Source organism: Arvicanthis niloticus, chromosome 12 (assembly GCF_011762505.2).
Source record: "Arvicanthis niloticus isolate mArvNil1 chromosome 12, mArvNil1.pat.X, whole genome shotgun sequence".
Taxonomy (NCBI): domain Eukaryota; kingdom Metazoa; phylum Chordata; class Mammalia; order Rodentia; family Muridae; genus Arvicanthis; species Arvicanthis niloticus.
In genome coordinates, this window is record NC_047669.1 from 18,423,377 (window position 1) to 18,436,152 (window position 12,776).

The following is a 12,776-nucleotide window of genomic DNA, read 5'->3' on the forward strand; positions in this document are numbered from 1 at the left end:
GGTTGCAAATACTGAAAGTCTTTGTTTCTGTCAGTAAAGCGTTGTGATTCTGTAAGAGCAGAACTCTATAAGAGCATTGGGTTTCAAATGCACAACAGTCTCAAATCTCTGATGTTTTTCAAGCAGTATTTGTTAGTAACATAGCACGTATGCAGAATGCACATGCGATACATTCAGAAGCAAGACTGCAATGTTGTTCCATGATGCAGTGTGGGTGACAGGTACCAGAAACACAGAGATTCATTACACATTTGATGTTGAATTAATTTTTAGTTGTTGTACATTCAAAAGTCTTTTACTTTTACCTTTGCCAAAGTTTTCCTCACTCCTAAGTCATTGTGGCTTCAGTGGAGGATTGGGATCTACAGATTAAGAAACTGGGCTCAGAGCTAGAGAGACAGCTTAGTGCTTAAAAGGATTTACTGCCTTTGCAGAAGATGTAGGCCCAGTTTCAGTACCCATATGGTGGTTCACAACCACATTTACCTCTAGTTCTAGAGGGTCTGATGCACTCTTCTGACTTCTGTAAGCGCCAAGCACACATGTTGTATACTTACTTACATTAGGGCAAGCACACCAGGCAGTGGTGGCGCACGCCTTAAATCCCAGCACTTGGGAGGCAGAGGCAGGCGGATTTCTGAGTTCGAAGCCATCCTGGTCTACAGAGTGAGTTCCAGGACAGCCAGGGCTACACAGAGAAACCCTGTCTCAAAAAAAAAAAAAAAAAAACAAAAACAAAACATTAGGGCAAGCACTCATACATAAAATGAGTCTTTACAAAGAAAAGAAACAATGATGTCTCTAAGTAGAGAACAGTTTACCTTGTCACTGAGTTAGCAGTGTTGGAAACAGAATAAATGCTCATTAGCTGTGCTAGTAATGAGATAATGAATACTCGGTGCTTATTGTTTGTAAGCATTCCTCCTCGGCTGATGGCCATTTTTGTTGTTTGCTAATAGTTCCTATTTCTAGAAGAGGGAAAATGATTTGTGTAGCTTTACTATCTTTACATATTTTACAAATTAAAGGTAAGTTATAATTGCACGTCATTCCTGTCCCCATCCAGGCTCTCTGCACATCTCATATCTAGAATATTTGTTGGACATTTAACACAACAGACCTGCCTATTTTCATACTACTGTGAAAACCAGATGCTTGCTTACTAAGTAGATCTTAAAATGTTGTGTGTTATATAATCCTATTTGATAAGGGTAGCCTGTATCCAGATTATAAACTACAGAAATCTTTGCCCAAACATTGTAAGCGCTCCATAATCTGAGCCAAAGCCTCCTGAGAGGTTGTCACACAGTCTCAGCTCCCCTTCAGAAATACCACAGCATACGTTTAACAATTCTAAAATTCAGAGCTTGACATAAATGGTGCATGCCTTTAATCCTAGCACTTGGAAGGTAGAGGCAGGTAGATATCTGTGAGGTTGGGGCCAGTCTGGTCTACAGAGTAAGACCAAATACAAACAAAAAATCCACAACAATAAATAAAAATGTTTAAAGATTAGTTTTATTCAAATATTTACATACCTTGAAATTTATACATACTAAGTTTACGGATAGAGCTGACAAATGGCTCAGTTGGAAGTCTTACACACATACCCAAGCCCACATTTAAAAAGCCATGTTGGTAGCACACTTGCAGTCCTGTCACTGGGGAATCAGAAACAGGTGAATTCCTAAGCCTGTTGAGCCCACCAGCTTCACCCACTGAGCAGGTTCCAAGCCAGTGAGAAATCCTGTCTTAGAAGGTAGATAATACCTGAGGAATGACTGAGACTTTCCTTCGACCTGCACACATGACTACCCACATTCGCAAAGTCATAAGTCAGATGTACAGCTTAATAATTTATAGTATATGTCATTAGTTTTTAATGTGATAAAATATGTGTATATCATAAAATTAAAATGTTAGTGTATATTTCAAGTACATTATATTCAGTATGTGCTGCTATTACTGCTAGCTATTTCCAAAACCTTTTCATCATCACAGAGTCCACTCTACTCCTGACTCCTGATACTTGAGCCTACTTTCAGTTTCACAAATTTGCTTCATCTAGATAAGTCCTGTAAGCAAAACCATGCACTATATCTTCTGTGACTGACATTTCTCAGCACAGTGTTGTCAAGGTTCCCTCAGAGGTTAGTTAGTGTATATAAACTCTTCATGCATCTTTGAGTAGTAGTCCTGTGTGTATATCTGAGTGTGTCTGGGTATACATGCACACCCATTCACACACTTTCAAACCACATTTTATCACTATAAGTAATTCTTTGATAAATACTGACATTCATATAGTTTAATTCATGCTGTGAGCAAGTTTCTTAGGAAATAACCTGGGTCAAGTTTCAAGACCATCTGTAATGTCTCTGTGAGTTAGCTTTGTGCAGCACCATCAAATGGACTTTAATCCCACTACTCAGGAGGCAGAGGCAGGAGGATCTTTGTAAATTTGAGGCCAGCCTGGTCTTCAGAGAGAGTTCTAGAATAGCTGGTGCTACACAGAGAAACCCTGTCTTTGAAAAAAAAAAAAAGTACAATCACTACATATCACCTACAAGAGTTCTAGAAGTATCTCTTGGTTTAATTTACATTGTTCTTATCAAACTTAGAATTATTCTTTGATTTTACAATTCATGCATGTGTTTTAAAGCAAGATAGGAGCCCTACATGATGGATCTCTGCCTCACATGGGACAGCTCTTATGTGCCTCATCCTACCCTGGCTCTCCTTTAGAGAGAGCATTTTGTTTAGTTTCCCATTTTTGATAAGAAAAATAATTTCATAAACACCATAAATGAGTTAGCAAAATTGATTTAACATGTCACACAATTATTAAAATTTTTCATATTTAATTCCCAAAATTATTATAACCAATTGTTTCCTTTTATTTTTTAGAAAAAAATTCATATTAAAACTTTTAAATGCTTGCCAAATATACTCTATTCTGTTTAAGAGTAATGTCTGTCAAGTGCTATTCTCCATTTCATCAGATTTAAAAGGCTCTGCTTCTCGCACTTCCATCATCTTACCAGAAGAGAGACATGAGTGATTTTCACATAACTCTTATATGCCGAGAGCTGTGAAAGTTATCAACGAAGAGATACAAGCCAGAGAGTGTTGATGTGTGGGGAAAAGTAAATGCGAAGTAATAAACCGGCAGGGTAATAGTACAGGCCTTAACCAAGCCTGGGAGGTTGGGGCAAGCAGATCTCTGTGAGCTTGAGGCCAGACAAGAACTTCACTGTGACACCATGTCTCAAAACACTTCAAATGATGATGGCTCGGTGGTTAAGAGCACTGGCTGCTCTTCCAAAGGATCTGCGTTCAGTTCCCAGCACCCAACTACACCTCACAGCAGTCTGTAACTCCAGTTCTAGGATCCAACATCCAAACACACACATACATGGAGGCCAGTGCACATGAAAAACACAATGATAAACAAATTATTTTGTTGTTGCTGCTCTTGTTTGGAAATGCACTTTGTCTGTGATGCCTGTGTGATTTCATGTCAGGATCTAAGTAATTCTCATGCTTTGGCCTTTCACGGGGCTAGGACTACAGGTGTATACAGTCACACCCAGGTGTTAAAGAATAATCTAAAAAGTTTGAAGATGGGCATTTTTCATGGTAGTGTGGCAACCCATAATGCTTAGGAGGTCTATAATTTCACCTTCATAATTACAATATATCTAAACCAGTAAGGAGATTTTATTAAGGGTTTGTTTATTTGATGAAGATGGGTGATATGAGAAAAGATGGTAGGAATATGTTCTTTTTCTGTATTAAATGACAAAACATTTTCATTTGTCAGAGGCCAGAAAGAGGTCAAGCCCTCTCCTTAGCAAAAGGCAGTGGTTTGTGCTGACTAGGTGAATGGTGTCTTTGCAACTAAAGGAATGGCCTTACTTCCTGCAAGCAATAAGAAATAGTCTAAGAAATAATGGCTGTGCTGACTTCTCAGGCAGGAGTGCACACATGTCAAATTTTCTTGACAGAACCTTTAAATAAATGTACTACTTTTATATTACTTTTAATATAGTTTTTATTCTTTGAATATTCATAGAATATGTTTTGAAAAAAATCAGTTCCTCCCTACTCTTCCCAGATCCATATGTATTATTTTTTACTTTCATGTTGGTTGTGGTGGTAGTGGTGGTAGTTTTGCTTGCTTGATTTTTTTTACCATTAATTTTTTGGCTTTTATATAAAATTAGGTTGTTTTTCCTTTTATTTCTCTTTCCCTTGTCATTTTACAAGGCTTTTATATAACATTTAGGTTTTGTTTTGTTTCTATTTAGCTTATTTCTGCTGTTTGGTAATAGAATATCAACTTGGTATAGTGCTGCAGGCTTTTAAAATCCCAGTACTTAGGAGACTGGGGAGTATTGCTATGAATTGGAGGCCAGATAGTTGAAGGTCAGCTGGAGCACCACAGTGGGACTCCTCACAGGATGCTTTCCTACAGAAGTTCAGGTTTCACATAAAATTGCTAAGATATTTATTTCTTAATTTTTAGGGAACCTAGAAAAGTTGTTCTTCATCGTGGCTCAACGGGACTTGGTTTCAACATTGTGGGAGGTGAAGATGGAGAAGGGATTTTCATCTCCTTCATCCTTGCTGGAGGACCTGCTGATCTAAGTGGAGAGCTCAGAAAAGGAGATCGCATTATATCGGTAGTTCTGATACTTGGATGTTTTTATTATCTTTATTATGACCCATTAATGATTAAAAATGAATTTTTAAAATAACTGAAAGTATATTTATGCTGAGCATTGTAGAGCTTAGTCTTGTTATTTTGGGGGCGGGGGGTTGGTGTTGGTTTTTTAACCAAGCTGACATGTTCTGCATGTGTTGTTATATAATGGTTACTATTATTTGGGGTGCTCAGGTTGAAGCTAAGGCCTAACATCTATAAGGTAAGTGCTCTACCACTGAGCTGTCTGTCCAGCTGGAATACAATTAGTAATTCTTGGAGATTTCAGTCTTTATTTACCCTTCAGTATTCTTTAATTTTTTTTTTTTTACTTCAGTACTGATTTTTAAACTATCTTTACAGAAAACCTCCATCTGCTATAATTTCATTGAATATAGAATTTGTCAATTTTTTTTCAGTTTCAGCCCTTTGTTAAATTATTGGGTGTGAGTGGTGGTGAGTATGATACTGTGGGTGGTGGCCAACAGACAGTCGTCTTTTCCACTGTGTGTTCAGGAGGTCAAATTCAGATCGACAGGCTTGTTTGGCAAGTGCTCCTGCCTGCTCTGCCATCCCGTATCTCCTTTACCAGTCTTAAGAGTTCATTAGCTAGAGTTTAAAAGCACAAATACTAAAAAGAAAATGTATTGGTTTATATGCTTAAAATAATAGCTGTTAGTCACATACATAGTTGTTCATAAATTTGGGAAAGATATAAACCAAATAAATCTGTAGCTTGGAAGGACACTAAATTACTAATAATGAAAGGCTTGGGCTATAACTTTATGATAAAACATGTACTAGCATTCACAGAGTCATAGATTTGATCCTAATATCAATATACATACATATTTTATGGCATATGGAGTATATATGTGGGGTAAGAAAGATATCAAAAGCCTCCTATAGTAGAAAAGCCAAAGACCAAACCATTTCACTGACAAGCTTTTCTCTTAAATAGAGAAAGATATTTACTCTTCTTCCCACTTGTATTCAGCTTTGTTCTGAAGCCCATAGCAAAGAAACATAGCAAGCCCTCCAGTGTTAGAAGGAGGGAAGGAGACTTTCTGCAGCTGGTCTGATGTCAACTGTAAAAGTCTGGAGAAGCACTGGAACAAGACAGTGAACCGAGCAGAGCCAGTCAGCGCAACAAGATTCCAGGGTAGAGAGCTGCTCGGCACCATGAACTACACAGACAGTGTTTGAGCATGGTGAGCTGAGCTGATGGGACAGAGACAGAAGGCTTGCTGCACATGCATGAGGCGAGCAAGACCCTCGGTTTGAGCCCTTCTATCACTGTCAAAAACAGTAAGATGCTTAAGCATAAAGTGAAGGATGGAGCTGAAAAAGGGCTTAGCGATTAAGACCACTTGCTTTTCTTCCAGAGGACCTGAGATCCCAGCACCCACCTATTCTAGAGGATACAATGCCCCTGTGTGGCCTCTTATGGCCGTTGCAGGCCATATGAACACATGTGTGGGGAAATAGATAAACAAAGGGTATGCATGCAATGGTACATTCATCAACCATATTAAGGAAAGTGCTGAAATATGCTATAGGCATGAGATCCAGAGAGTATAGACGCCCACTTACTTCAAATGTACAGGATAAGAAATCTATGCCAAAAAGTAGCTTAAAGTGGCTTAGTGGGAAGTGGGAGTGGGATTTTTTGGAGATAGGAGAGACCACTGGCTAGATTTGAATTTTGTTTTTTGTTGTTGTTTGTTTTTACTTAGTCACCTTACATCCTGCTCCCTGCCCCTTTCCCAGCCACCTCCTCACAATTTGTGCTCCCATCCCACCTCCCTTTCTCCTCTGAGCAGGTACCCCCCCCACACACACACACACACATCTCCACCCTCTGGCCCATCAAGTCTCTGCAAGGCTAGGCATATCCTCTCCCACTGAGGCCAGACAAGCCAGCCCAATTAGAAGAAAATATCCCACAGACAAGCAACTGCTTTTAGGATAGCCCCACTTAAAAAAGTTTCTGATTTGAGTTTCTTTCTGGAGTGAAGGAAATATTTTGAGATTAGATAGTTGTGATAGTTCTATGATTTCATCAGTGGTCAAAAGAACACCCAACTATGCTGTTCTGAAGTATATGTTTATGGTATTTGAAGTATTTTTCAGTGTTTAAAATGTATTTTTTAGTTTATCTAAGACTATTTGCATATCTATGTCTTTAGTACATAGATTTTTTTTTTAAACAAACAAGAAAAAAAAAGTTGAGCTAGGTTTGGTGACACACACCTTTAATTCTAGCACTCTGGAGGCAGAGAAGCAAATGAATCTCTGTGTTCCAGCCAATTTGGTCTACATAATGAACTCCGGGCTAGCCATGACTACATAGTAATACAGACCCTGTCTCAAAAAAAAAAAACAAACAGATCCTTGATAAGACATCACACTTTCACTGAAGTATTAACTAATATTTTGGAATGTTTAATTCTACTCCTGTCCCGCAGATTGTATATTTTTGAGTCCATATAGAGCTCCAATCTTCTCCAAGCAAAAAATTAAAACTTTTTTTAAAAAAATGATTTGTTGAGTATACTCCAGGGGCAGAGAGCTAGACAATAACTGGAATATATTTTCTGCCTATAGTCATTACTGCTTTTGTGTGTGTGTGTTTCCATGTGGAGGTGGCATGGCATGTGGTCAGAGCACAGGTCTTCAGGGTGGTCCTCACCTTCCGTGTTGTTGGTAGAGGGTCTTTGCTGTTCTTCAAGCTATGAGCTAGAGACATCTCCTTTCTCCATTTCCCATTTCCATTTGGCTTATGGGGACCACAAACATGAGTGCCCCTGTACCCAGCTTTTATGTAAGCTCTGAGAATCCAAACTGAAGTTACTGAGTTTGCTAGCAAGCACGTTTACCCACTGAGCCAGGCTACATGGTGGCTCACACCTGTAATCTCAGCACTAAAGAAACTGAAACTGAAGAATGGTCATGAGTTTTGACTCCAACATAGTTACCAGGGCAGCCTGTACTACAGAGTAGTAAGACCTGTTCCCTTCCCCCCAAAAAATGTTTTAATTTTTCTCCTACAATCTATAACAGTTTATCTTCTCTAGACTTTTCCCTAGTTTATGTAGCAGGATACTTATTCTGCTACATTGTATTCACAGTGGAGTTCAGTGATTAGGCAATAGAAAAGGAGGTGGAGCTGGAAGAAGAAAAGAGAAAGGGGAGGAGAGAAAGAGAGGAGAGAGTGGGAGAGGAAGTGATGAGAGACGACAGGAGGAGAGAGAGGTGGAAGGACAATGGAGGAGCAGGACGTGGCCTGGAGAAACCACAAGTTATAAAGGATCTCATAGATGGGGAATAGAACAGGGTAGTGGTGAATCTGCCCAGTTTAGGTGTGCAGTTGTATTCATAATTATTGAGTTGTGTTTTCTTTGATCGGTCCTATTTGGGTTGGAGATTTACCCCAACAAATTTATTCTGGCAGTTGGAATTTGAAGTGTACATTGTATTGTTATAAGTGGTAAGGGGTACCCCTGCAGCTGGAGTTACTCTCCAGTAGCCATACTGTGTTGCATTTAGCTTTACATGGCTAAAATGTAGTTTTTAAAGGTTTGGTTTTATTTTTTTAGCTATGGGTAGGCGTGTATGTATCTCCATGTGGGTATGTGCAGAGTGCAAGTGCCTGTGACGTCCATAAGCATCAGACCCAACCTAGGACTAGAATTGTGAGCCTCCTGACATGGCTTCTGAGAACCAAACGTCCAAACGTGGGTCTTTTAGAAGAGCAGCAAGTGTTCTTCTTAACTGTTGAGCCGTCTCTCCAGCCCTCCTATCAATAATATTTAGTGGAAGTGCTAAACACAGTTGTGGTCTCTTCATCGTTATTGGTTCTTAGTTTTTAATATTAAGGCTTTATTGCATACAATAACAATATTTCTGTGAACAATGTCTCAACATTTGTCTTAAAGGAAAGGGAGTATTCTCTGAAGGTGTAATGCCTTGTGGCATAAACTAAGCGTATTAGAGCATTTCAGAGGTAAAAATAAAATGGGATATTCTTCAGGAGTCAAATTGCACCCAATGCAAGTTTTTTAAAAATTATTAGAGTATTTCCACTTATTGTTGTTTAAATTAGTCCCTGAAATCTGAACTATGCTTAAGCAATTGCCCTCCTGTTACTGCAAAAGAATGGAAGTCTTAATCTGAAAGGAAAAAAGAAATGAAACTGAGTTGAACTAGAAAGTTAAAAAACATTATTAGAAATCAGTTTTCTCATTGCTTTAGTTACTAGCATAATGAATTATGCAAAATAATAACACTTGTTATTAGCTGGGTAGCCAGCCTTCTAACATCCATCCGAGGAAATGCTTGACTTCCTTCTCTTACCATTAAACAAAGTGTTTTTGGTGAATCTGATTATTTGAAATAATCATGTATTGTTTTACTGTATGATATATTTAAACAATAAAGGTACTGTAACTAACCTGTGCCTACTCCCATAATGGGCCACTGTGATGTCTAGTCAAAATTTCTATTTTCTTAAATTAGTATTTGATTTTATTTACAGGTAAACAGTGTTGACCTCAGAGCTGCAAGTCATGAACAAGCAGCAGCCGCATTAAAAAATGCAGGCCAAGCTGTCACTATCGTCGCTCAGTACCGACCTGAAGGTAATACAGTTTGTATTGCACATTTTAGTTATTTTTAAAAATGATCTTAAATTCTTCCTTTTGATAATGATTTTTTTTTAACTTGTTTTTTTTTTTCTCTGCAATAAGCTTTCATGTAGCCTTGGTTGGCCTTGAACTCAGTGTGCTCCAAGGATAGTCTTAAACTGATCCCCTGCCTCTACCTCCCAGATGCTGGAGTTATAGCTGAATGCAACCATGCCTGTTTATACCGTGCTGGGGATCAAGTCACAATTTTCTATTCACAAGGCAAGCACTCTGCCAACCGAGCTACATTCCCAGCTCTTCATAATGTCTCATTCCTAATTTTAACTCGCTTTATGTATTGTTTTGTTGATCTAGTATTTGTTCAGTCTAAACCAATTCATTTTCCAGGTCAGAAGTGTTTTTCATGAGGATTAGAACACTTCATTTGCCAATTGTTGAGATTGTACCATTATTTGAATTGATTTTCAAGTTTCTTTTTAATCTGACTTCCAATTTACCACATCTAACTATGCTTATACTAACTCATTGATTCAAAAGAGTAATAAAAACCATAAGTAAAAATAGTAATGCTGCCAGAGAAAATGAAGTTACTCAGAATCTTTTCTTTTAAATTAGATCATACTTATTAATACAAAATTTATGCTTTCTAGTAGCCTTTCTTGTTATTTAAGATAGAAGAATAAAGTTTGTGGTATACTATCTTTCTCGACAATAAAGCATCATGACATAATTTGACTAGATTCCTAGGGGAAGAAAGTGAGAGTGGAAAATTGGAGGTAATTCCATAGTGAGCATGTCTAAGACTGTAGTAGACACCAACATTACCAGGTTAGTAGTCAAGCCTCAGTGGGACTGACGTGTTTGAAAACCCAGAAGAATACATAGAAACATGCTCGCTGATGTTCATAAACAACATGACGAGGAAGGAAAAAATGAGGTGGCTGAAGGAGCAAAATGAAGTGGTTATAATTTAGGCATTAAATGAAGTGGTCTGTAAGGTAGCACAGAAAAGAAACATTTACCAGCTATTTTTATTTATTCTAATTTTCTTGGTCCAGCAAAATTGAACTCAGGTAATAAGTAATTTAAAAGGATCTAGCCTGAGTATTCATACTGTTCGTGTGAAGGTGGTTAATAAAGAGCAGCGAGTAGCAGCAAAGCTTGGCAACAGGTGACATAGGACATGAAGGTCAACCTCAGCTTCCTTACCTGTTCACCTTGACAGAAAACCACAAAGGAAAGGTGTAAGCGCAGAGTTAGAGATGAATGTAAGCTAGCAACCCAGACACAGTACAGTTCAGTGTGCACAGTAGGAAAGTAGAGCAAGGATAGAGAAAAGCAAAAATATTAGAATAACAGGAAGCCGTCAGTTACAGAAAGTAAGAGAAGGCGAGGACATGGAAGGGGGAAGGGAAGTGGCATAATCATATTTTAATTTAATTCTTTTATTTAAAAATCCTTTAGAAAGTAAATACATGTTTGGAATTCAATTCAATACATTCATAAGAACTTTCTGCTAACAGGAAGCATTGCTATGATGAAACACAGCCCATACAGTTAACTTTTTAAGCCTGGCACACACCCCATATGGATCTGGTACACTGGCCACTCAGCCTTTCTCTGTCATCACTGACTGTTCCCAGGAATTTCCCTTTTCCTCCTTCTTTGGTGCTTATTCTTAATCTCGTTCTGGGTTTTATTCCCTTTTCTAAGCATCTGTTAATATCATCTTTCAGATTTATCTTTTTTTTTTTTTTTTTTTTTTTTTTTTTGAGAGGGGCAGTCTTGGTGAGGTACTATTCTGAAGATAGTACTAAGTACTGAGAGATAGTACTATTCTAGTCTTAATTTTAAAAAGAGTTTTAAATAAAGGAGAATTTTTTTGTTTGGTTATTCAGGTAGTATTTAGCATATGCTTCCCATCCCAGAGTGGCTTCTTCATATGGATTTGTCTTATATATGTTTAGTTTTTTTTTCCAAAATTTTCTGAATATCAAACTTGTGGATCCTAAAGTGTGAATGGGGGGTGGGGGGTGGGGATGGAGTGGCATTAAACATTATCTCTCCTCAATAAGCATGCATATTCTATTTTAGTTGTTTCAAATAGCTTTAATATGTTATATGAAATAAAATATGATTTAGTCCAACAGTTTCAGAAATGCTGGTGAACATTTACTGTGTGACATCTAGCCTGTTCTTTCCCAGTAGCAGCTCTGCTAGGAGTTTGAAGGATTTCTAGGAGAAGGGTGAACACAACCAAAAAGGGATGGATACAAAGTTCTTATGAGAAAAGATACCCAGAATGGTTAAAAGGTGGAACTAGGATGACAGTTGTGAACTGATTGAAACTAAAGGGAAGAGTAATCTTCATAGGGTAAATGAACTTGAAAATTAAAAGTAACATTGGGAAATGTGTGGAAAATGATCATAAAGAAAATGTTACAAGGAATTCTTAGTACTAAGGACCATAAATATAAAATGACAAAACAAGTCACACATTTAAGAACTTACCAGCAGTAAGCACATTCAGGAAAGTAGCAGATACTGATGAGAACAGATGCTTGGTTGTGTTCAAAAACATAAATAAAGTGAATATACATGTTAAGCTGCCGTTACCCATGATTTTTATAAGTTAAATACAAAAAGAAAAAAAGCTAAATATATATTCTGTGGTATTTGGTTAGAATTAGAAAATTTAGTATGAACTCAATTTTCAGTTTCAGTAGATGTAAATTCAGTTACAGATCTAAACATCCTTATGTGCACATACAAATATCCGATATGCCTTACCCCTGATACCATAGTCATACCCCAACAGTAATGAGCATGCATAGTCCCTAGATCTTGTGTTCTGATCTAGATCTATTCTTCTTTAAAAACTGAGACTTTTTGAACAGATGGCTGGCTTCCAGTCTTAGGCAGGGAAAATACTGTTATTTTGTGATAGCCTGTGCCAAAAAGTAAAATACTCAAACTGATAGAAACATAGCCAAACAACTCCAATATGGAACAAGGCACACAAATTAACAATTTCTGCTTCAAATTATTGATACAATACTAAGTATAACCTACTAAGTTAGGAGTCCTTACTAATGTTAGTTAAATGACTAATTAAGAGCTTCATGGGCTAGTGAGATGACTCAACAAATAAAGGCACTGACCGACCCTGATGATCTGAGTTCAGTTCCTAATCTACACAGTAGAAAAAGAGAGCCAATGTCCTCAAGTTGTCTCTTAACAACTTGGGTCCACACAGGGTCCATGGGATATGTACACCCTCCCTCAACACACAATAAATAACTAGGCTTTCTTTTTTAAAGAATTAAGAGATGTCTACATATTTAATAATTCACTTGAAAGGGAGAGAGAACGCATCAGGCACCCCTCATCAAGTGATCAAAGACAATAACATTATCAGACTTAGT

The 12,776-nt window shown here is 37.7% G+C and overlaps 1 protein-coding gene across 23 annotated transcripts in view; it reads left to right on the top strand.

Moving 5' to 3' along the window:
• Dlg1 (discs large MAGUK scaffold protein 1) overlaps positions 1 to 12,776 on the top strand; it is a 173,117-nt gene that overhangs the window by 124,483 nt on the left and 35,858 nt on the right. For all 23 annotated transcript variants that reach the window (XM_034515670.2, XM_076942777.1, XM_034515673.2 and 20 more), the window contains 2 exons: positions 4,529 to 4,685; positions 9,243 to 9,345. In XM_034515670.2, coding sequence (XP_034371561.1) covers positions 4,529 to 4,685; positions 9,243 to 9,345 — 260 coding nt within the window. The remainder of the gene's footprint in view (positions 1 to 4,528; positions 4,686 to 9,242; positions 9,346 to 12,776) is intronic.